The 26212-nt window shown below is 44.6% G+C and overlaps 1 protein-coding gene across 1 annotated transcript in view; it reads right to left on the minus strand.

Moving 5' to 3' along the window:
• The window catches only part of Fib (rRNA 2'-O-methyltransferase fibrillarin), a 34588-nt gene that overhangs the window by 6320 nt on the left and 2056 nt on the right, over window positions 1-26212 (minus strand). Inside the window, exons 3-7 of the mRNA XM_050179097.2 lie at window positions 24303-24446; window positions 16985-17035; window positions 15558-15652; window positions 15002-15172; window positions 4464-4596 (exon numbers count right to left, since the gene is read on the minus strand). Coding sequence (XP_050035054.1) covers window positions 4464-4596; window positions 15002-15172; window positions 15558-15652; window positions 16985-17035; window positions 24303-24446 — 594 coding nt within the window. The remainder of the gene's footprint in view (window positions 1-4463; window positions 4597-15001; window positions 15173-15557; window positions 15653-16984; window positions 17036-24302; window positions 24447-26212) is intronic.

Genomic DNA, 26212 nt, shown 5'->3' on the forward strand with positions numbered 1-26212 from the left:
ACGACTTCTGCAACGCCAACGAGGAATCTGCTATGAGAGTGTTTGCCGAGAAGAGAAGGCTGGCTGAAAATCTGGCCCGCAGCTTCAGCAAGTGTGAGGCCGCTGTCGTCGCTGCTAGGCCACCGCGGCATCAAACGAAAATAACACGTTTGTCACGCGAAGTAAACAAATACTGCATGTTTTTTCCCCTTTTATTGCACTCTCTCCGAGTTCCGTTTTTGACAGGTAAGTGGGCGATCTCATGCTATTTCGGTTAAGCAGTACTACCGTTTAGTACATACTGTTTCCGAGCTCAAGCGAACTACGGTTTAACGAAGTTTCACTGTATAAAGTTATCGCCCAACATTAAAGAACTCTGGCCACCCAGGTCAGTTTCCTTTCTCATTAGAAAGTTCACAGAAATCAACATTGGAGATCCTTAATAAATGGCATTGGTTGGGTTGCTTCGGCCACTTCACATAGACAAAATAACCTCCAGGAACACATTCAATTCTCAGAATAAATGTGAGGAAGCACCCATGCCTCATTGAACATCACTGTACATGCATCATTGTACACGGTGCCACACAACAATAGTCTTCAAAGGTGAACTCCACCTGTTGATCAGAATATGTTTCTTTCAAACGAAGAACGTCTCAGTCATGTCAGATCAACACACTCAGTGGCTGGATCGTATTATACTCGCTTGCCCCATCATTGAGGCATGGATTATTCAACTCAAAGTACTAGAGTGCGTAACACTTCTGCTCGCCTTACGTGACAAATCTCTGATCTGTGAGTTGTAAGAATGCTTTATGCTGACAATGTACAGATCAGTACTTGCAAAATTTAACCATGATCTGAGCACTCGCACAAGAATTAAGGAACACTACTCCGAAACAAACAGTGCGATTTACCTAGGGCGACAACAATGTTACAGGCAAGTGCTTCAAACTCTAGCTTGGGAAGTGACAACATTCAGACATGCTCATTCCAGTGGTCAACATGAATGAGCAAGTCTGTGCATTCGTGTTTGTGCAGAATCTTTCCTCTTTCTCTCTGCCATGCAATGCATACGAATGAGTGAGTGACACTTGATGCAGGAAGGCACCAACGACATGCCCAAACATAACAACAGAGCACCAAATATGCATGATTCTATGAACACTCAAGTCAAGCATTCCTGGTAATAGGAGGCGGGGGGGAGAGGAAGAAGCTTGAACCTTCTAATCAGCTTTGTAGATCAGTGCTCTTCACGTAACAATTTAATTATACATTTTGCCTTCATAACACATCCCCTAATCCTTGCCTGGGCCCTCTGCTGATTGCAGGGTGTCTACAAAGTTGACATTTCCAAATTCCCTGAGTTTTCCATGTTTTCCCTGAGTGCCTTTGCAAAATTTTCTGAATGACACAGACCTTCATTTTATGTCAAGATGGGTCGACATGTCGCCCGATGCTGTTATTAGAGAATAACAGTTTGCAGGGACAATATGGCCACAATTAACACATGACCGGGGTAGTTGGAGAAGTATGGGAGAGGCCTTTGCCCTGCAGTGGGCGTAGCCAGGCTGACGATGATGATAACACTACGAATAATAACACAAATGGAAGCGGCGTACCTTGCTGCCAATATTTTCACTTCACCGGTACGAGTCGCGTGGGGCAATAGGTATCACTCGTTGTCGCTATCAGACAACTCCTTATCGCTATCAACAGACCAAAGCATTTCATCCTCGGTGCCATACATGCCATTTGAAATCCCGCACTCTTTAAAGGCGTTGTTGACCATGGCAGACGGGATCGTGCACCATGCATCTTTCACCCATCCAGCAAAGGCCTGCAGCGAGGCATACTTCCCATGCAAACCCAAACTGCCGCCAGGTCTCTTCCGCCAAACGTTACTAATCCAGTCAGCAACCAAATGCGTGGTCATCCAACCTTTTCCATTTGCGTGCACAATCACGCCACTCGGAAACACGATTCCTTTCAGGAGCGTCTCCCGTCTGAAGATAAGATACGGGGGCAGCTTCTGCCAATCCCCAGTGCAACAAAGCATTGCGGTGACTATTTTTTTCGTGGCCGGAAGACAAAACGCGCACTTGCTTCGTCCCCTTCTTTTCAACGGTTGTGGTGGCAGACATGTCAAAGTAGAGCGGCGTCTGATTGGCATTTCCAATTTGTCCGAAGACGTACCGCTGAAAACTGTGCAATTTCTCTTCATATTCTTCGGGCAATTTTTGGCATATCCCTGTCCGCCTTCGAAGAGAAAAGCCTTTTCTTTTCATAAGATTTGATAGCCAGCACCTGCTTGCTTTGAAGTCACTCCACCTCAGCCTTTTCTGTAGTTCTAACTGCATCGCCCATACTTTGAGCTGATCGGTCGTCACAGGCCGCTGTGCCGCTCGCTGTTCTTGCACGTATTCCGCGAGCAGCTCTTCTATTTCAGCGAAGCGGCCCTGCTTCAGTCCACTGAAACCCATCGTTATTGCTTTTCTGGCGAAAATATTTTCTTTCTGTTGGCGCCAGTCCCGCACGCAAGTTTTGGGAACTCTGAACACCCGTGATGCGGCCCGATTTCCGTCCGTCTCCGCGCACATGATAACTTTCCTTTTAAATGCAGCATCATGCGAGACTCAGCATGTCTTCGCAGTCGGCGCTTCCATGCTGATTGAATAAATGCAAAAAACAGGAAGACAGGTGGTAGACTAGGTTACACCAGCGGCCGGTTACACGTACAACATGGAGGTATGCACCTGGAGGAAGCTATGACAGCTAGGCTAGAAGTGCGCACGAGGTGGCCATTTTTCTAATGCCGATGGCGATATGGTAACGCGGATTTAGGGTCGTACTCGATTATAATGCGCATGCAATTTTTGGACCCATTTTATCGGAAAAAAGGTGCACGTTACGATTCAAGCAAATATGGTAAGTGCTTTTAACTGATGAGATGATCGTCACGAACGTGTTTGCATGGGATAGCGAGGGCGACGATGGCAGCGATGACGTGGTAGGGTAGGCTGCCCCAACACTGTCTTCACAGGAGGCCCAGCAGATGATTCAGACCCTCAGGTGCTATGCTTTCGTGAGGAACGTTCCGCTGCACTACGTGGAGCACCTGGATACCTTGGAGAAGGATGTCGGCAAGCTTTGCATAAAGCATGCAAGGCTGACGGATGTAGGGTTTACTCATGCAAGCCAGTGACAAGTACGTGGAAAGATGTTTGCGGCGGTCTCGCCTCAGCATTTCTTTTGGATTTCTCAAGCTGACAGGCTGCCGTGGCAACCTTCTCGCATTTTTTATGAATCCCCTTTTCGGTTCACCAAAGCGATGCCTCGGTGGAGCTCGCATATCACTTGCCACCCGTAAACCCCTCTCAGCAGTTGTTACAGCAGTGCCATTCTATAACATCGACAGCCGCGGCTTGGTACACAAGATTGGAGCACCCAAGAATCAGTTAAAAGAGTGAACACGATCAGCAGCCAGATGGAGGAACGTGGTGGTGAGGGGCACTGGCCTCTCTGCCATTATAGTTTTCTCACAACAGCTCTGCCATCCCCCTATTTTTATTTTTTCATGCAACCCAGTTATAGCAAATATCAGTTATAACAATGGAATTTTCGTGGCATTTGAATGTTGTTATAAGTGAGTTCGACTGTACAAGTGTAAAGACACACAGAGATGGTGAATGATGCACGCAAGACATTAGCAGATTGCACGCTGGACAAAAACTTTAACGTCTGTCGCTTTTCTGATACTTACCCCCGTATTCAGGAATGAATCTTAACTTGAAGCCCATGCTTGACTTGATATACTATATGACGCCTTGCGTGAACATGCCCAAGACGCTCCCTGCGTTTCCTTTGGTGCGTTCACAACAGGCGTCCTTTAAATCAGGTTAAGCGTGGGCTTCAAGTTAAGATACATTTCTGAATACAGAGGTTTGGTTCAAGAGCTACCCCAAGTCCCAGAGTAATGAATACCCAAGGTATTTATTTAAAGCAACTGCTGGACAAGTTCTAGTCTATGGCTATTTTCTTGTGTATGAGTCACACCTTCCTTTAGAATCACTAGAGCATTGTGTGCCTCACAAGCCTGAGTGCCCCAAGCCTTGATAAAGCAGCACAGGTAGTGATTGCAGCAAATGAATGAATGAGCATGTTAGGCCCATTTACCAGCTGTTCAGAGCAAATACAGTCCTTGCCCATTATAATAAATCCACATACAGTCAAACCGGCTTATAACAATATCAGTTTTAACAATATATTGGATATAACAATGAGCAGCTGATACGCCATCAACTTCTGTATGTATTCTATGGGAAAATAAAACGCTTGCTAGAATGCTCCCATTCCACATTATTGGTTATAACAATTAAATCATGCTGCACTGTTGTAGAGGAAGCGAGCACAGAACATTAAATTAAGAACACACTGGGGCACGCTCGGCAACTTCTAGCCAACAAAGAAAACAGCAGCCATACCAACAAGCATCCGATACTTGTGTGGATGGCGGGCATCCTCAATAATGGGGATCACGTTGGTCCTCTTTTGTGCCACCCCAATGAGGTCACGACCTGATCTGTGAGAGAATTCGACAGCGTAGACCAGGCCCTCCTGCATGAAGAGTCACAGAAAAGTTATTCGCAAAGATGAAGAGCAAACTGGATTAGAGAAAATCTCAACAAAGTTAAACAGAACTTTAAGGTACCTTGCGAAATTTCTTGACCGAGGTAAAAGGAAACATACAAGGAGCAAATGCTGCCCAAGTTTCATGATGTCAGAGGGACTAGCACAGCATGTGCACTCCAAGCCAGTATTTCACCCTTGAAGCACTTCTGGTTTACCAAGAATCTACTCACGGTACAACTTGTTTTCGGTACAATAAAATATCATTACTGTATTTATTCAAATGTAAGATTTTAGACGGCAGTCATTTTTGCAGCAACTGATAAACGTTGACAGGTGATGCAGTACAGTACTTTTGCATGCATAACCAGCATCAGAATTTTTAAATTTAGCACGAAAGGCGGCTATGTGGATTAAAAGTGAATTTCACCTTCAGGTGGTGACTTCGCGGCAACGTGAATCTTGACACATGGCTGCACTGCACGCTGCTGTGAAGCCACACTTCAAGGTGAAATTCACAGATAACCTTCATTGACTACTTAGATCATCCGGCCTTCTGATTATTTCGCATTTCGGGCAATTCCTGTCAAGCCTGAATAATCCATCAGCTATCTGTAGCTGTAAGTACGTCGGCTACTCATATAATGTGCACACTTAAGTTCTTTTTTTCACGTCCCACTGCAACCTCACAACAAATGAATAAATACAGTAATTATAAAAATAGGTTTATTTGCACTTGTTCTCCGATAGCGACAATCATAAGTATTATTTAATGGGACCAATCTCTCCTGATTTCAGGCGTATTTGTTTGCACATGGAACAGGCAGCACCAGCGCCAAACCAAAACAAAGTGGTGAAGTCTGCACCACAAAATTCATTAGCCACATAGAAATGACAAGAACAACAATCTTATTTGTTTGCCTGTGTGTCAAGCACATGCTGATATCATTGTTCTTGTTTGCTTCCTTTTCCTTTATTACTCTCGCCTGAGCAGTGGGTGTGTCAGATTAATGGACAGCCGGCCTTAAGGAGGCCTACCTTCCTATTTTTGTACATTGTAAATAATTATAATAAAAAAAATAATAACAACAGTGCCGCACAAGGCACTGCACTGGCCGTGTTCCTTGTCAGCATGGTGCTTGTGATCACAGAGACCAAGCAGCAGTTATGGTGAGCACCCCCCACCCCCCTCCCTGAAGTGCTGTCACGATCAATGCGGTACTGGTATTAAACCACCTGGATAGAACGAAAGTGATGTTTACTGCCAGCCAGCTTACTGGCAAAAAAAGTAATCTGGATGTGGGCACTGTAGTAAAAAGCTAGCCTACTCAGGTGAAAGCACACATCTCACAACACTACCGCACTGTGAAAAACTATCAAGGCCGCCACCACTAGGCACTTATCAGTCACAAGATGAAAAGTGCTGCTGCCGTGCGGTTTTCCGTGCAAGAAAATAAACGAGGGTTGCAGATTATTGTAAATAAAGGTGTGTTAATGTAAGTAAACATTTCTTTGTTGTTCTCTTTGCCCATTCAAATAATTCATCATACTGGTAAATAGGACATTTTGTCTGGTACTGCGAAATCAAAATTAACAAGATTTTATTGTATTCGAGCAGGGCAATTTGCCAGAAGGGCTTGACATTTTTCTGTAGTGCCCCCCTCAACTAGTGAAACAGCTGCCATTCAAACCGAATGATTCCAACGTGTTTACAGACTGCCATATTATCTCAAGAAAAGGAATACTCTGGTACATCTGGGAAACTTGTACGGGTGTCACACATGTGCGTTTGGATCGAGCCCGATTGGGATTGAATTTCTCGGTCAAGATTGGTTTTGCAGAAGCTGCAGAAAGCAGCCAATTGCGGATGAAAAATTCGATCTGGCTAAGTGGGTACGCGACACCGGAAATACACCCGGTGCTACCCAAGACCTCCTGGACAGCACTAAGAGGCTGCCCCACTATCTGAAGACCCATAGCTTGCATGATTCAGCACATATACCAGACAGTGTTGCAGGACATGCCCAGCTGGCACTAAAGAGAAAAACGCGTCGAGCTGTATTTGTGAACCACCTTTCTACAATACCGAAAGAGACACTGTTACCATGAGAGAGAGGAGGCTTGGCAAGCCAGAAAACAGGCAAAAAAAAAAAAGAAAAAAAGAAAGTGAAGTTCTTGTACCAGATCACTGTGACATCATGGGCTTTGACAGACCGAGTTAATCTCTGTCACTAAATAAGGACAACACTGCACACAACGGAGTCAAAGACTGAACAGAGCAAGCTTCTGGGAGGTTCAATGCGCCGCAGTGGCCCAATACAATATGAAGCTTTGAAATATTTGCCGTCAACAGTGACCTGTAGGGTTTCAACAGAAAGAGAGAGAGAAAGCTTGGCTTTTATATTTTTCTAGCAATTAACGTTCTAACTGAAATAACGAAAATAGGGCTTTGAAAGAATGTTTTGTCAACCTTCACTGAGTCGGTGTTTCTATTCAACTCCTTCGTTACCACGCCTATTTAGATCGATCACCATTGAGTGATGCGATAAATTGCCGAATTTGACATACTGGAGTAATTTCTTATGCACTTAATGACGACCAGTGGTTAGTCCAGAGACTCCAGTTGTATATTGTTTAAATTTTCCCACTCTAACAATGTGATTTTTGACAGAACTTTTTACGAACGAATGTGTGTGTTGTAGCAAAAAGGAGCATGGCTGTCACCCTCTGCCCTGCTCAAGAAAAAAGTGGGCCAATCATCATTACGCCACACTGACATGAACTTTTTGTGATCAAAAGACTCCCAGCAAGTCAAGAATTAAATCATGTCGGCTTTGCAATCTGACAGCACTAAGCGGTGATAATTACCCAAAAATGATGCCAGCTGTTCACTGGTTTGGAGTTCAAGTACATAGTTTTATTCCACCAAAGTACATTTCGGAAGGTCCATCACATGTCCAACAAACATGTGGATCTGTCATTTTCAGCCAGGTTCCAAGAGTTTAAGTTTTGCTTCTTTTGAAAAGTCTTGGTGAGGGGCGCTGCCGGTGTTGCTAAGCATTTACAGTAGAACCCCGATTACCGTATTAACTCGCATAATGATCACACTTTTTTGTCAGAAAAATTGACGCAAATTCAGGGGTGCGATCATTATGCGGGTTAAATTTCCTGTGAAAAAAAAAAAAAATCTTTTTTCGTCCCGTGTTTGCTGTGGGATGCGGGACACCAAAACGAAAATGGCGGCCGGCGGAGCAGGCCGAACGCGATTTCGTTTTCTTCTCGTGAGTACATTACGTGCATTGAAACAGTTTCTTCCGTATCAGTGGATAATATCGTTAATATCGGCAAGTTTGCGGCAATAACGTAGCCATGTCCACTTTGAGGGGACAGAAACAGATGGGCGCGCTGGGCTGCCAGTGACAGAAACGCATGGCCGGCGTGCTGCGGAAACTGCGGCATCTGTCTTCACTACTATCCTAACACGGCACGTTTCCGCTAAGGGCGGCCGAATATCTTAGCCGTGTTACAAGCGTCGGCGTATGATGAGGGTACACTTTTAACGTATCAGTGTAAACGTGGCTACTATCATTGCCGCGCGCGATTTGTTGCGTGCTCACGAGTGCAGATGAAAAGATAGAAAGGCGCCTTTTTTTTGTTTTTCTTGACCACAACCATTATAAAGCCTACCCATAATAAAGGCAAGTTTGGTTGTACCTCTTTTTGTCATGGAAGTGTGGAAAGTGATGAAAGTAATGAAATGAGGCGTCTACTTAATGTTTGGTGCGTGCAGCCCGCTTGGCCTGTCTTGAAGGGTCGTTCGCGTAGCATTCGACAGATGGTAAGTGCGATCATTATTAGCTAGACGTGGCACACGACATATCGCTGCGGCAAGTTCGGGGTGCGATCACTACACGGTATTACGTATTCGATGGCTAGACGCCGAGGGCGGCAGGACGACCGGCCCAGGGAACAGACGACCAACGCAGCGCCAGGAAGACAATCACATTTATTCAGTCGGCGATGCGCTTTTTGAGCGCTAAGCAGCCAATCAGGGAGTGGCAAAAGAAAAGAAGATATCGTGGCAAGCGGGGCAATCTGATCTGTAGATTGCAACGGAGAATGCGACCAACACCGCGAATGTTACAACGGGCAATTTCAAGAAATCTAATTTTGACGACAAAATTCAGGGGTGCGATCATTATGCGAGTAAATACGGTATACGACTTTCTCGGGACCACAAGAAAGCGTAGTAAAATCCGAACATAAATTATGCCTCTAAAAATACTACTACTACGAGAAACTACGAGATACTACGAAAAACTTCAATGTAAACTACTAACATACTCTGCAGGCCTTGGAAACCCAAATTACCAAAAAGTAAATGCGATAAGAATTAATGCTGCAGTACAGGTAGCAATCATGCTTTATTCAAATGAACCTTTACGGCACTCAACTGCCCACTGCCACGATTCCCGCCAGCTGGCGCGAACTTTAAAAAAAAGTTGGTAAGTTTCTTTTGGACCTTGTTTGATCCGTGAACCAAAAGCTTTCGCTTGAGTTGGGCAACGTCCAAAAGGAGGTCCTCTGCGCCATCGCGTGAACAGATGAAGTTCTGGATGCAGTCTGCCGTAGCACCTCGGCCAACGTGGTAGGCACAGGCACGGCATCTGTGGCGGCGTCGTTGTCCTCGTCCAATGTCGCAGCGGTGTCGGCACTAGGCAAAGCCTCCCCAATGGCGCCATCCAGCAACACCTCACCGCAGATCGCAACATTGTCGTCGGCCTCCATGTACTCGGTGAAGGTCGTGGTGAGGTTTAAACCCTCGAAATCGTCGTCGGCGAAGCCTGCATCATCCTAAAGCGGCATCGAGGTTGTTGCATCCTCAGCAGAGGAGGCAGTCTCTCGTTTAAAGCCACAGTGCTTGAACGAGTTAGCGACTGTGCTTTGCGACACTGCGTTCCACAAACTGGCAATAAAATGCACGGCGTCAAGCACAGTGATCTTTTTTTCCGACTCGCTGCGCTCCATAGCTGCCAGCCGACACTGCACTAACCGTTTCAGGTACCCTTGCTTGATGCACTTAATGATGCCGGCATCCAGCAGCTGCAGCCGGCTTGTACAGTTGGGCGGAAAAAAAAAACAACCTCTATGTTCCTCAGGCTGGACGTAATGGGTGGGTGGTACTGTGTGTTGTCCACGAAAAGCAACAGTATTTTCCTCGCCTTAGCACCCATTCTATTATCCAGCTGCTGCAAAAAATTGCTGAAGAGTGAAGACGTCAACCACGCCTTTTTGTTGAAGTTGTAGCTGCACAGCAGCGTCTTCAAGTTCTTAAAGCACCATGGCTTTGCAAACTTTCCAACAATGAGCACGGGCAGCCTTTCGGAACCGCCCTCGTTAGCAAAGAATAGTGCCATCACATGCTCTTTACTACGCTTGCCACCATGACAGCTGTCACCCTTAAATGCAAGGGTTTGCTCGAGCTGCATATGGTAAAAAATACTGCTGTCATCGGCGTTGAAAACACTGCAAGGCTTGTATGCAGCAATCATTTCCGGTAGCGACTCCCTCCACAAGTTCACCATCGAAACGTCCACGGAAGTGCTTTCTCCGCAGGATCGGCTGTACACAATCCTGTTTCGTTTTTTAAAGCGATCCAGCCACCCATTTGATGCCTGAAAGTCGTCGATGCCCAAATGCAATGCCACAAGGTCCGCCTTTTCTTTTAGAATGGCCGTCAACGTTGATCGCAGAGCTCCGTGCTTGATGCACCACTTGACGAGAACTTTTTCTAACTTCTCATGCTGTCCTTCTTTTGCTGCTTTCCGCTTGAGCCCAAACTTGTTGGCATTCTGCAATATCACCACTTTGTTGCCAGGATCGCCTTAAGGGGGGACACGGGTGTTGAGGCGAAAAAAATTGCGAAAAAAAAAAATATATATTTTTTGAAAATAACATTTTCAGTACCTACAGCTACTGTTCCTTTAATTCACCAAGTTTCACATCTCGCGGAATAGTATTTTGCCCGCAATATCAATTTATAACATCACTGTGAGCTGAATTCCGTGCAAAAACAACCATTTTTATCGCGGCGTGTAGCTCATTTCCTACGCGCACGATCGCAGCCATCTTGGTCTCATTGGAAAGAGAAGCCTTTCTTCTTCAATTTCCCGCAAAGTGACTCCACCGGCTCACCAGTGACGTTAAAATCCGGGAACAAAAAGTCTAAACGTGCCATCCCATCCCATTCGTCGACTAGCGCGCGTGATCAGAAACGCGTGCCGTGGTTGGCTGTGCGAGGTTCCTGTCCTCTGCTCCATTCCGCAGGCGCTGCGATAGCACGTCTTGTAGGTTTGTGACAAATGCGCAACGATGACCGATCCACCAGGGAAGTTCGCCACGAGGCACAACTATGGCAAAAAGAAGAAGCGATCAGCTTATGACTTTCAAAAGCGTTCCATTCCTTCGGAGAACATTGACAATCGTCCGCATTATCCGCCACCAACCGCGAACGATGCCGAAGTAGGCCTAGCCAGCTCACCAAAGAGTGAGTGTGTTCTGGACAGCGGCCGCGTTCGGCGGGACACTGCAATGTTGCAGCGTGCGGATTTGCTGCAGAGGGAGATGAATTCTAAAAAAAACTTCAAGTTCTTGCGTCAATGCCAGCGACAAAGCGAAAGTTGTATTTGCTCACTTGCATCGACGACGTTGCAGCCGCACCAGTCGATGCGACACCAGTCAGAGCGACTAGGTTCCTGGTGGCTTTTAGCCACTTTCACTGGAAAATATTGCAAAATTATTTCTGAACTTTTGGTTAAAAGTGAATGTATTTCTTTTTGTTCTCATTTTCTCAAAACACCGATTTCTGACTTCTTGCTGATTTGCAGCAGCGATATCTCTGCCTTCAAGGCAGGTACAGCCATAATTTTTGTTGTGGCTTATTTGTAGCTAAGTGTGCAAAGTACCCAATGGTAGGAACAGATATTGGAATTTATGCTTTAAAATTTTTCAGTTCTGCTTTAGATCAGACAGTAGGGAACTCACATTTGGAACAGTGAATATTGAATTGCTATAGAGTTACTAATATTAGTTATATCAAAAAGGTATTCCTACCATTGTGTTCCCTATGTTTTCTAGTACTAGGCAAGTGGCAATATGAATTTTTGTTGCGCAGGTATTCTTCTCTTGTTTCTGCAAATGATGAACAATGAATTTCATTTATTTTGAGAAGTAAATGGCCTATTGGAAAAAGAATTACACATTCGAAATTATCACAAGAATCTTAATAAGGTTCGGAAGTTTCATTATATTGATGAAAAAATGAATATTATATCAACAGCGGTGTCCCCCTGAAAAAGATTGTCGTCGCGTTGTTAGTGTGGAGAGAAAGAAAATGTCCTCAGCAGCTTTTCAAGCAGCTGCGAGGAAATCCCCATCCAAATTATTCCCTTAGAGCCTTCTGAGCCATTGGCTATGACAATTTCATGCATCCAGGAGAATAAAATGCTTTTTTCACATGGTAGCTAGTTTTTTCCACTTTTCTCACACCTTTTTTTGGTAATCGGCAATTTTCTGGGAGGCATAGTTACTTGCCTAATCATCTAATTTGAATAATTTTTGCTTTATCTGATAGCTAGGCCCTGAGGGAGTGCAGTAAGTCTATAATACCACATTTCTGCAACTTGAAACATATTTAAATTTTGAGGAAGGTAAAAAAATATATATATCGCATGTCAAGTTACAACTTTGAACTTTTGTAACTTTGGATAGAACAGAGGTAGAAATACGAGACAATGCTTACTGCACTCCTTGAGTATTCAGGAATATTTTCACATAACTTTTACATCTTTTACTGCATAACATTTTCTGCCAGTCCTCCCGAAACATGGCAACGGGAAAAATTGTATAAAATATTTTCTCATTATATAGAGAACAACTAATTACATATTTGCATCAAGCACATTAAATTAAAAATTAACTACAAATTTCATTCCTCTTGCAGCAATATCAATAATGGTATTGCTCAAGGCCCAGGTGCACCCTTAGGGAGGTGAGGGTCCTGAAAACGTTTTTAATTTTTCGACATATGTTGCTTAAATTTTGTGTGGAGATATATTGTAGAATGCTGATTTCAAATATGTGTTCTGATTTAAAATATCTCACTTGGAAGAAAAGATATGACAGAATACAATACTCCTAATTAGGTCATTTCTTACGGACCTTTTTAATAACTTCTCATTAAAATAAAGTGTTTTTAAGAATATGTAGACATTTCCAAAGGCCCACTGCATATCCTAAAGCTAAGCAAATACCAATAAAGTAATTGTGATTATCACAAATAAATCGCAAAGTTAAAAAAAAAAATGTTGCAGCAATTAGCCTGATTTGATCTAATTAATAATCTATCACATTTAAGCAGAAACGGAAAGCTTTAGGATATAGCCGAGATATTACTAAAAAAATGATACCTAGTTCATTGAAATCAGTTGACGTAAACATCATCAAAACTTCCGTAAGGCAAAAGCACTTGACGAAAAAAAGAAAGCTGAGAAAATTGCATTTCAAGTTTTTTTTAAGTTTTACTGCCACTAGCTCTTTTGTCTATTAAACAAATGGAAAGCCTTAGGGCTCTAACATGTTGCCCCAGTGTTGCTGAGCACAAGAACACCAAATTTACCGAAATCAATTCATGGAAACTTTATCCAACCTTTCATAAGGCAAAGGGACTTGACGAAAAAAAAAAACACCCAGAAAGTCACTTTCAAGTTTTTGAATGCTCTCACAAGTTCACACAAGACCTGGGCAGTAGTCTTGCGTCCTGTCAGGCGTGTGCTTCTTGGCCATTCTCTTCTTCATCTTTTCAATCTCTTGTTGACCTTTCTTAGACTTGTAAAGCCTTTGTTTATCCTTTTCAAGGCTCCTTCGAATGAGGGAGCTGCCGGGACTATAGCGAAGCTGCACTGCAACAGCCTTGCTGGTTTGCGTCATTCCCTGAATGTAGCGTGACACTATTTCAGCAACACCCCTTGCCACAGCCAGCAATGAGTCGTGTCTGTTTATGGAGCTTTGGGTCCAGATCACAGAGTGCAGGCACTCAATGGCATTTTGTGTCATGCCATCACTGCAGTGCTGTAAGAGGGCCTGGTCACCTAGCCTTGCAAAGAATGGCTCTAGTGCACTGAGAATAAACCTTGGCAGAGAGTTTCTATGCGGTGGTGGCTCCTCTTGGTTGGCAAGGGCACGGTTGAAGAAGCACCAGGAGTCATCACCTTCAGTACAATGACTGGCAGATTGCCGTGAACGATCTCGGCCACGAGAATACTGCTTTTGTAACACCCAACGGTCTTTATCAATTCAAAGTGATGCCGTTCGGTCTATGTAACGCTCCTGCCACTTTTGAACACATGATGGACTCCCATCTGCACGATTTCAAATGGTCCACGTGCCTGTGCTACTTGGACGACGTTATAGTATTCTCCCCAACGTTCGCTACGCACCTCAAGCGCCCTCTCAGCAGTCCTGGACGTTTTTCGTCGAGCCGGTCTGCAACTCAACGCATCGAAGTGCCAATTCGGCCGTTGCCAGATTACCATCCTTGGACATCTCGTTGACGCGAATGGAGTGCAACCGGACGCAGGCAAGATCCATGCTGTTACGCACTTCCCTGTTCCAAAGTGTGTCAAGGATGTGCGCAGCTTCATCGGCCTTTGTTCGTACTTCCGCCGTTTCATGAAAAATTTTGCGGCCATAGCACGACCACTAACCGAGCTTTTGAAAAAAGGACGCCCCTTTCCAGTGGGGCGATAACGAGGCCTCTGCATTCTCGCTTCTAATCGACCTTCTCACAACGCCTCCCGTTCTGGCCCATTTCGATCCTTCTGTGCCTACCGAAGTCCGTACTGATGCCAGCGGTCATGGAATTGGCGCAGTACTGGTACAACGCCAGCGCAGCCACGACCGTTATCGCTTACGCCAGCAGGCTCCTCTCGCCCGCGGAGCGTAACTATTCCATCACTGAGCGTCAGTGTCTGGGCCTAGTTTGGGCGGTTGCGAAATTCCGCCCATACTTAATGGCAGACCCTTTTCCGTTGTCACAGACCATCATGCACTCTGCTGGTTATGCTCACTGAAAGATCCTACAGGAGGACCTGGTCGCTGGACCTGACGCCTCCAGGAATATTCGTATTCTGTCATCTACAAATCTGGCCAACTACACAAGGACGCTGACTGCCTGTCTCGCTACCCGGTCGACGAGCCTGCCGACACCGACAGTAGTACCGCCAATGGCATTTTCTCTGTGTCTGTCTTCGCTAACATCGCCAATGAGCAGTACCGAGACTTATCGCTGCTTACCCAAGCCTTGGTAAACAGCCAAAGAGCAAACTACACTCACCGGTCCGACAATGTCGGCCACATGGGATACAGTGGTGCCCGAGGCTGCTCCAAGGTAGAGCACCTTAGAGCCTGGTGGCATGTGAATCTGGTCCACACCTCCAAGGATGGCTGCCGCCAACTTGGATCGGAAGGGGTTCCACACCCTGTACTCCAGCTTCACCTCATTCTCCTGGAATGTGAAAACCAAAGAACAATTTGAACTGAGGAAAGGAACTTGAACAAGATAAACTGCAGCAAGTAGACAACTTTCCCAGCTTTTACAACCTGCCGTGCTTATATCACCCACTTCGTCCGGAGCAGTTAAAGCTACCGTTTGCACCAGCCAACCAGGAAAGAGAAGTAAAGGGAGGGCGCACCCTCTGTCCACCACTAACCCTATTACATGCACAATTCCAGTACATTGGAATGATCAGTGGTTAACAGCGGGAAAGTTCTCCTAGACATGAAGTTGGTGTTTATCTCAATTGCCTGACGAAATTAGGAGCGTTTTCACCGCATTGCACAAAAGCGGTGGTAAAGCCATGTTTCTTTACAAGCTTCCACAGTTAGCTTACCTCAACTGAAACACGTTTCTCTCCATAGACGGACTCCCCAACAACAAGGTTCTTGGTGACCAGTGCGTCTTCTTTACCTCGTGCAATGAAGACACCTGAATTGAAAAAAATCATGTCACAAGATTACTCTAAACTCACAGGCAGCAAACAGAAGGAGCCAATTCTGAAATTACACTCTCAATGAAACTTCATCTGCCATGGTGTAAAACCATGGATCCACCATGCACCTGGCACGATCGAAAAGTGCAGCAAACACTAGATTTCTCTGGGGCAAAATACGTAGTTTTAAAATGAGTTTCCAGTGTACCAACATAAAACATACTAAAATTCACTTGCTAAATGATAGGGTGTGGGTGGTGGGACTTCTATACAATTTGAACATGCACATCAGTATTAGCCTCAAGCCACCCCATTTTTGGAAGAAAGTTTCCCAGTGACTTATCACTGCCAAAGTTATCCCAGTGTATGTGTGGGAGGGTGTGTGTGTGTGTATGTATGCATCTATCGGCATATTCGTCGCAACTTGCGTAATTGCCCATCTAACATCCGTAAATTAGCATTCGTATCATTTGTACGTCCTCAGCTTGAGTTCGTGTCCCCTACCATGAATACTTAATCCGCATGTTAGAAGTCATCCAAAACCGAGCTAGTCGAGTTATTTCCTGAAATTACAGCTACCAGTCAAGCATTACTCAAATAAAACTCAACCTTTCCCTTCAATCACTGAGTAGCCGATGTGACATAGCACTCCTGTCCTTGCTCCATAAATATGTTCACAAAACGAAGCCATCACACTTGCCACTGGAACGCGCGTCTTGCACATCATGACGACTTTATAATGATTTAAGCCTCACTCGCATTTATGGCCACACAAACGCTTTTAACTTCTCGGCTCTACCACGAGTGATTCGGTTATGGAATTCGTTTCCTAACAGCCCTGTCGCTCAAATGAGCAATGATAAATTCAGACAACTACTGAACCTACAGTCTTCATCATAACAAATGTATTCATCTGTACATAGGTCATGTCATATAATACGTGTCACATATGGGGCATGACTTTCTTTTTGTTGTTGTTATTGTTGTTTCAATTTTGTCTGCTTTATGTGCTCACGCTATATACATTATTTTGCGCGAGTGTTACATCACTTTTTATGTTACCGTGAATTGTACTTTTCATTCCTTTCCCGACAACTCTTTGTATTGATTTACATTTTTATTTGTTACACTGTTTTGCAAGCACGTGATCATTATCAACATTTTTAGCTCTCACATTTTTTAGCGCTCATATATCTGTTTTCTCTTGTCATTTGTTCAATGACGCCCCCCTTACTCAATGCTCCCCGTGGGGCCTGTAAGGTACTTTGAAATAAATAAATAAATCTCTATCTAGGTATTAAAAGAAAAAGAAGAAATACACTACGCACCTTCATGCCTGTGCGGCTCAATGAATACTTTCCTGCCTCCCCTGAAGCCACCTGTGATTGACAAGGACAAGACTTGTGAGACATGCTATATATAATGATGGCACACCTACCATTGCGCACAAGCTTATGTAATGACAGCTTAGCAATTATAACAACTTGAGGGGCAAGAAAGTGACAGATACACAATGGATTAATCATTGGAGTGCTGGACAAATAAACTTTTCAGATGTGCCACATAGAGGGCCCCTCGCCAGGCTTTACTGCAAATTTTGGTTACACACTGAAAGTTGTAAGGTACCGTTGTCTAAGAAGTGTCTTATCAATATAATTTTTCAAACAAGTTCATTATGGGAGAAGGTCAATACCACTGCCAACAGAGACACTCTCCCCCTTTAAGCGACGTGCCCTTCCCTGCCTTCTCCCATACCAAAGACTAGGGGCCCTGTCACATTCACGTGATGAGCCCTGCCTGCTTTTTTTGCTGCACGGCACATCTCCAATGATGGCCTCACACATTTCACATTGGATGATTTACTGAAGTCACATGCCATGGTCAGCGACTTGCAAGCAGTGCATGGAAAGCCATCTGTGCATGTGACCTCGACTGGCGCTCATAGCACGGCTCCTTTGAGGAAAAGGCGCGGTCTTCTCTTTGAAAATTTTTACCATTTTCACTCCGTGCAGCCATTTCATACTTTGCAGATACGATTGCCATTGTGTGATCTACGCGCCGAACGTGTTTGTTTGCAATGCCCAAACCTGCCGAGGGGCTTTCTTAAATGTTTTGTTGCAATCCTAAGGACACATTTGTCCTTCAGATAAAAACGTAAAGAGAGAAGACCTTGTGCTTCTAAAACTATGAGAAATAAATAAACGTTCCCTCCAGCAGTCATCTAAGCCCCTAAACTACTTTAGGAGGACTGTATCGTCAAGCAATGTCTACCGGAATATGTAATGTGGACACTGTTTTACAAGTGGAAAAATTGCCATCCACTTGACTGGAGCAGAGCACTACAAACACATTCATTTCGGCATGCTCAAGAAGCAAGACATCAATTTTTCTTAAACTTTAATGTTTGCTTTTCGAGGGCACCACATGAGGCATTCCACTGCAGTCAGGAAGATATGTTTTCTTGCCATCTACCATTCCCAGCAAGTGTAATATCCTCAGAAGTAAGCAACTTTCACAACACAAGCAACAATCACAAAAAGCTGCACTCACTGGATGACTAGGCCCCATATCATCCAAGTATCGTGATATCAGTGCTACCAATCAACATGCTTTGCAACTGCATAGCTGTAGCATGACTCATATATATCCCAGTTTAAATATTTTCCTGAATTAGGGAGATGACAGTGAACATTGCTGAAATGATGTGTGAGCAGAAATATACAGCACACCAGTGCATGCACCAAGGATGCACCATCTGGACTTCTTCCGGCATACTATGTGTTAAAATAAAATTGTCGAGCATAACATCCCAAGACGGCACCAGGAATATGAGAAACACCGTAGTGGGGACTCTCTGGACTGATTTTGACCTCCTGGAGTTCTTTTATGCTTACCTCAAAGTAATGTGATTGTTTCGGCATTTTGCCCCTATCAGAATGTGGCCACTGTGGCTGGGCATTGAACCCGTGGCCTTTTGCTCAGTGGCAGAAACCACTTTTGTTTAGCGCAAGGTAGCATTGTAATCAACCATCAGCTTACGATTTCATAAAACAAATCTAGCCACTTTCTAAAGCTTCTATTGGCCAGACGTGTACATGTTACAGCCGATTGCAATTACTGTCACTTCTTTCAACAAATGTGATAGATTACGGTTACCAATAACTGTCCCGAGAGAGAAACAGAACAATTACTAAAATGTCACAGGCCTGCAAAGCACACACAGCACAATCACAGTGTAAGATGGAGGAGCAGCTCCATAAGAGCTCCATTTTTGGCAGCACGCACTAGAGGGTCTTTGCTGCGAAGTTTCATGAGAACAATCTGATGTCTGCCCGACATTGACGGCGAGCTACGGTTTGTGCTGCTCCCTGCTGAGCCCGACGTTGCCTGGCTGCAGCAGTGTACGTAGCTCTACAAGCCACATCAGCAGCGGTTCGTGCCTTGCAAGGAGGTGCCACAACGTGTACCGAAGAGTAAACACAAGTATCGAGAATATGCAGTGCACATGTCGCATCCCTTGACATGTCTCATGATACAATGCTGCTGATGATGATTTACTGGCATCCCCTTTAAGAAGGTGCAGTGACAAATAGCCACCTAGCCTACATGAGTTAACCAGATCCAGCTACACGCAACTGCTACATGTCAGGACAACCAGTGGAATACAACATAACTGCAATGCAAAGTTTGCACATATTGATGCTATGCGACACAGCACGCATGTCACATCACGTGACAAGAGGCACGATTCTATGCTGATTTATTGGATCTCTTTTGAAATGGGGTGGTGACAAACAGTCTCCTAGCCTGGTTGATTTAATCAGGTATACTGTACATGTTTTTCATTCTACCATTTTGGTACAATCTCCTTAATCTTCTTTTTTTCTCAAGACAATCCATCCATTTCTTGGCCTATGGCTCATAGTGAGTAGGAGCCACATACTTGATAGGAAACACAAATTACCTTGAACTACTACCTATGGAACTGCAATGCAAAGTGTGCACAGACTATTTCTTGGCCTATCCCCCATAGCAGGTAAGAGCATGGCAATAGCTGCGACGGACAACACTGCCAATCGAAACTGCTATTAGAACGAGCCCATAACAGCTAATGTTGTAAAAAATAATTTATTTTAATGTTACCTTCGTCCCCACTTTCATCAGCATTGAACGAATGAAGTAAAAAGAATGAGCTGGCCTGACCCTTTCAACGCATCCTCTGCAGCCCTTCAAACATTCTTTACCTTCATTAGAAATTGTCATCTTTAAAACTTTATTTGGTAATCTTCCTTTGTTTCCCTGTGAGGACATCTGCAGACACACTGAAAACTAGCTTGCTCAATGTGTACACTCGAGAGAAGGGCTGTGTAGTAGCGGCAAACACCTCACGCAAAAATTGTGGTTACTCAATGGGTTGTCTATTAAGCGTAGCACTTCAATGTTACTGGGGGCTAATAACCATCTCACACGGACGCCTATGAAGTCCTTTAGGATAAAAGAGTGCGAGAATTCCAAGGGAGTTCGACCTCAAGGAAGCTGGCGTTGTATTACACCGCCAATACCGACCGATTTTCCGCACCTCGCAGGGACCGAAAAATATTTTGAAAAATTGATTCAGCCAAAAAGATAAAATTTATTAGGCCTAGAGTGGCATGAAAAAATCTCTAATGACGCCTTGCCTCATACTACGCATGGAGGCATGAGTTTTGCCTAGACCTGCGCAAGACTGACATCGACTCCGTATACAGCCGAAAAAAGCGTCACCGCATTGGCAATCACCGCCAACGGAGATCGAAGAAACGAGCTGTGTTTCTTCGCACCACTTGGCTCTCGCGAAGGCACAGGAGGCGGCGCCGAGCACGCAAATGTGAAGCCACACAAACACTCAAAGATGCAATGTCTCAGAGACACACCGCATTCAGAAATGTTAACTAAACTCCTGCGCCAAGTAATTATGATGATAATGCTGACAAAAAAAAAAAAAAAAAGGGAAGAGAGAGAAAAAGAAAAGAAAAGAAAAAAGAAGAGTCCCCTGCAGTGTTCTTTTTTGTCAGCCAAAGAAGAGCAGACATGGCCTCCGAGATTGGAGGATGATGTGCGCCTCCCAATTTCGGAGGCTATAGAGCAGGCCACTGGAAGTCAACCACCCAACAGAAAATCCAACATGGCGGCTTTCAAAATCGGGGTTATGATTTTGTAGCGCTGTCTTTTCAAATGCTAATGCCGTTCGGTGCTTTTTGTGTTGGTGCGTGGTTGAGAGACGCTCCGCCCCGGGCGGAGTGTCGTATACAGCCACTCACAAACGCAAAAAGCGGCAAAAGGCATTATCATCGGAAAAGACAGCGCTACAAAATCCTGGCCCAGGGTAGCGTGGCTCGGAACAAGCGATTTGGTCCAGGAAAAATCGAACTAGCCTGATGGGACATTTATGAAGTCTAAAATATCCATCAAGTCCGAATTTTCTGAGTTTGAAAATCCGTCAGCGACTGTAACAAGGTTATATAAGAAGCCGCCAGAGGCACATTCTGCGGTGTTTGGTTTTGGTACAAGTACAAGAATTTAACTTCTAATTATGTGCATAGCTATGTTAACGCTCCTTCCATACAAAATGTTCAGTACATTTGATGCAAAAAACGCACCTCACGCACTTGCTAAGCACTCACAACAAGGTGCACTCACTGAACATTGCACACATAAGTGCATAAGCGTAGTGCCCAAAAGTACACTCGCTAATCATAGCAGTGCTGACAGCAACTCTAGCCACCCTGTGCTTATTGGTGTTTTCCTTTGTGGCGTGGCAAGTATAATCTACAGTTGAACCCACTTATATTGATACCGATTTTAACAATATATCGGTTATGACAATGAGAAGCAGCTGCACCATCAATTTTTGCATGTTTTACATGGTGAAATAACCCGCTTACTACAATGCCCCAATGATGCATTATCGGTTATAACAATGAAGTCTGGCTGCTGGGTGTCAGTGCTGAAAGGTAGTGAAACGCGAAATCCTTGAAAAGAAAAAAAGAAAACGAGATTCGAGCCGCAGAACAATGGCCCGCTGGCCCAACAGCCGCTGTGCGCTAATTTCCCAGCCTTCTTCATGCGCCTCTCTCCCGTCAGCTTTCCACTTCTCCGAACACAAATGGGCTGCGCCAATAGCTCTGCGCCGCGCCACCCTCTAAAACACAAGTGGACAGCACCAACTGTGCCACTCCCAGATAGCTTGCTGGCTCCTCATTCAGCGCAATTCTGCAAGCAGCCTAATCACTCGCAGTCATCATTGTTGGTTCTGTCAAAATCATTCTTGGCCACATGGTTTCTCAGCCTTATTTGACTTACTGCCGAAATGTAAGATGGCTGATCCACCCGCTGATCATCGGCAATGCACGATGTAGTCGGTGAAAAGAAAGTGCATTGCTATAGGTTTGGAAACTAAGTGCTTCTAACCGATGAGTCGATCGCCGTGAACGTGATTGCAACAAATAACGACAGCGACGACGGCAGAGATGATGCGAGAGGGCAGGCTGCCTCAATGTTGTCCTCACAGGAAGCCCGGCAGATGATTCAATCCCCTCCGGTGCTTTGATTTCACGAGAAACCTTCCGTTGCACTACGTGGGAGCACCTGGACGCCTTGAAGGATGTCGGCAAGCTTCGCGTAAAGCATGCAAGGCTGACAGACAGAGTTTTCTTGTGCAAGCCAGTGAGAAGTATGTGGCGAGATGCTTCTGGAGATCTCGCCAGAAGCATTTTCTGGATTTCTCAAGCTGACAGGCTGCCGTGGCAACCTTCTCGCATTTTTTAAAAGGCCCCTTTTAGAACCACAAAAGCGATGCCTCACTGGAGCTCATATATTGCTTCCCACACGTAACCCCTCTTTGCTGTTGTTATAGCAGTGCCATTCTATAACACTGACAGCCGCAGATTGACTGTAGCGCCCAGGAAGCAGTTAAACGAGTGAACACAATCAGCAGCTGGATGGAGGAAGGTGGTGGAGAGGGGCACTGGCCTCCCCACCATTATAGTTTTCTCACAGCTGCTCTGCCATCCCCTATTTCGATTTTTTCATGCAACCCGGTTATAACAATTTTCAGTTATAGCAATGGAATTTTTGTGACACTTTAATATTTTCATGTGGTGGTGACGGTCAAGAAACACAGATGCAAAACTTTCAATACCTTGACTAACTTTTTACTGGGCAAACCTGTGCCCACAAAAGCAAGTTACACTCAAAGGACAACAATAGCAGCGAAAACAGTTGGCGATCAATGAAAATCTGATCTCCGAGTCAAGTGCGTCAGCTTTTATACATCAGTCATCGAAGGTTCCAGAGCAATCGCTTCCAGGAAGTTCTACACCATTCGCGTCATGCACACATGCAATCAGATTACACAAGGTTCGGTGACAACAGACAGTGGACAGAACCATCGATAACATTCCAGAAACTTCCGATACATGCAGGCATGTCCTGCGCTGAGCGATAACATCTGTTGGACGATGAAATGCGGTCACCCGATAAACAAATAGTATACGTGTCAATACCACCCTCTCAAAAAGCATCGTTCCGTTGCTACAAACATAAAAGGAGAGCAATAAACAAAAGTACACTTAATAAAGAAAAAAGTAACAAAAAGAAACAAAGTCCAAAGTTCAGCTATGCAAGGTCACAAAGTTCGTTAGCGCTGGTAGAACGGCTTAAGTTGCACAACATGGATTATTTCAGGTCATGAGCGGCAGCACCGTGATTGCGTAGTGCTGTCTGACACGACCTCAAAGCAGCCAGCACATTCAGTGCTAGTCTCGTGAAATTTTGCCACAATAAATGTATGCTTTAAGGTGATCGCTTGAGAATACCACCACTGTATTAGGTCATTGACACACTGTACACTTACTGGGACTAGAGTCACAACACTTGCACAACCTTGACATGAGGCACTATGGGTACGCACTGCTGTCAGTGAAGACTAGGCATGCTGCATTTGCTTCACAAAAAGTATATTTGAGTCCTAAATGTGCCAAAACGACCTCCCACACCCCCATCCAAATCACTAAGTTCCAGGTCACGTGACACTGCAGCCCCTCTCTTTAACCCTTGGTTGATGAGTGTTGCCTACATACCAGGTAAAATATATATATATATATATATATATATATATATATATATATATATATATATATTCTTGCAGAGTTTCAATACCGCGTGCAAAGTTTATGGTTAAATGCCTTCAGCCAACACTGAATGACAGGCAACAAGTGTCATTTGTTAGTTTAGAGCACTAACACAGGCAAAAGAAAAAAGGAAGAAGTTTTGCACGAAGCCCACTTCGTTTTCTGCTTGGTTTTGCCCCCTAACGCTGAAAAAGTTCTTGATTTTTTTTTCTTTTCATTGATTATGTTTACTCTCGTTGTGTTTTGCACATTCAGATAGAACATAAGCATTTTTTCAAATATTTATATGCCCTGCCTTTAAAGGTTCAACACAGTCAAATATATAAGCTTAACATTTGCAGCCGATGAAGACACATGGATTTGAAGACAGAATTGCCACTCGTCTGCTTTGCCATTTAAAGTCCCTATGTGTATATATTTTTTTTTTTACTTCCAATGAGTAGACTGCTTAAACGCATTAATATCGTGTACTCACCACGTCCTCCACCACGGCCTCGTCCACCACCTCTGCCACCACCCCTGTCACCCCCTCTTCCGCCACGGCCCCCAAAGCCACCACGACCCCCAAAGCCACCGCGGCCTCCAAAACCACCGCGGCCTCCACGGCCTCCAAAGCCACCTGAGAAAAAGCAGAAAACTGTCAATAAAAATTCCCGGAATATGTGCAACATAATCAAAACAAACGAATAACGTCCAACACTGTAACATTCTTTGCAAAAGCTCTTAGGCCACTGTACATGTAACCTAAGCTGCTGCTAGGGTAACGGGAGACTCCCAACAGTCCTCCAAAGCTGTAAAATATGGCAACTACCACTTTCGCGGCACTGCTGACAGTAAAACATGAGCACCGCTATGTCACCCACAACCAGCACCAGTCATGTGTAGAGAGACAGGAGAACACACAAGAAGTGGCGCATGTTGCCTTTATATTGCGTTTCAGGTTGCACATTTTGCAATGTCTAATATTCATATCTCACGGGTTCGGGACTTTTCATTTTGTAGACACATAGTTTCCTCTTCCTCTAGCTTCCAGTCCAAGCGCATGCATTCATCATTACAACCTATCACTCGCATCTGCTGCTATAATATACAACACTTTCACAGTCATTGCCTGGCAGAGTTATGGTGGTGATGCACTATACATAGTTTGCATGTGGTGTCAACTGTTTTGCCTGTGTAACACTGCTAGGTTTCTCGCTTGTATCGCACTCTGTGTTCATCATCCATTTCGATCCCTGCACGTCGGACATTTTTGGCCCTAGGAGCTGTGATATGGCAGAAATCAGAAGCCTCGACTTTTGCGCTTCATACATGGACGGGCTTGTGGGGTCAACATGAGCTTGCTATGAGCAAATAGTCAAAAATGTGCGACCCCAGACAAAATGTGCATCAGTGCAGTTGTGACTTCAGACCCCGAGGTGCTGCCAGATATGACGCACATGGATAGTATAATTACCTGGTGGTGCCTGTAATATAATTCTGCAGGAAATGAAGTTGTACAAATTGCTAAAGGTACACAATAATTTTGTAAGAGGAACATACCAGCGAAGTGCCTGCATGTTTTGCCGCCCTCAGCGAAATCAATGAGAGCAAGTTACTTCACATGCGGCATCACTATTTGAGCTGCTCTGTTCACAGACAACCTGCCTGTCACACAAGTTCAACCATGTGTGCATGGTGTTTCTTTTGTGTGCAAGTGTGAAACAAAAGCATGTTTGCTGGGTGATTTTATGAGATATCAAACATGCATGGCCACTGGATATTTTTACATCAAACATACATGGCCGCTTGATATTTTTGTTTTGTCTGGCTTTCTTTATATTTGTGTTTCCATGTAAGAGAATTGCTCGTATGTTTACTCGTATATTAAAATTACAATCCGATGCTATGTCTGTAGGTTGTGTGTGAGTCGTACTTTACGATTTTTCTGACGCATATTATTTTGAGAAATTTAATTAGTTCAGTAACACCTTTGTGCTACATGGACGGCCTGCGTGATTGGGTATGCATGGTTCGGATTTATTTATTGCTCCCAAGAAAGCAGACGCTCGACGCTAGACTTTCTATGACACGAGGCCCTTAACATTATCACGTTAAAACAAGACGACCAACACGAGGAGTCATAAGCATTCTGGCAATGATTTCAATTTATCCGGGTTTCCGGGCTGGCCACACGCACCAACTTGTTTCCAACAGCACCGTGGATTTGTGCTGCCCTGTTATCACTTTTGGTAAATGATACAGACCTGGTTCTGCATAGTTTTGTTTCGCGGCAGTGTTACTCCTTGCACGGCGACCAAAAGTTGTGCAAATCCACACGATTGCAACATGAGCAGGAGCCTCATATTAACAATGCAGCAGCAGTACAGCTCGGTACGAGCAGCC

Source organism: Dermacentor andersoni, chromosome 5 (assembly GCF_023375885.2).
Source record: "Dermacentor andersoni chromosome 5, qqDerAnde1_hic_scaffold, whole genome shotgun sequence".
NCBI classification, from domain to species: domain Eukaryota; kingdom Metazoa; phylum Arthropoda; class Arachnida; order Ixodida; family Ixodidae; genus Dermacentor; species Dermacentor andersoni.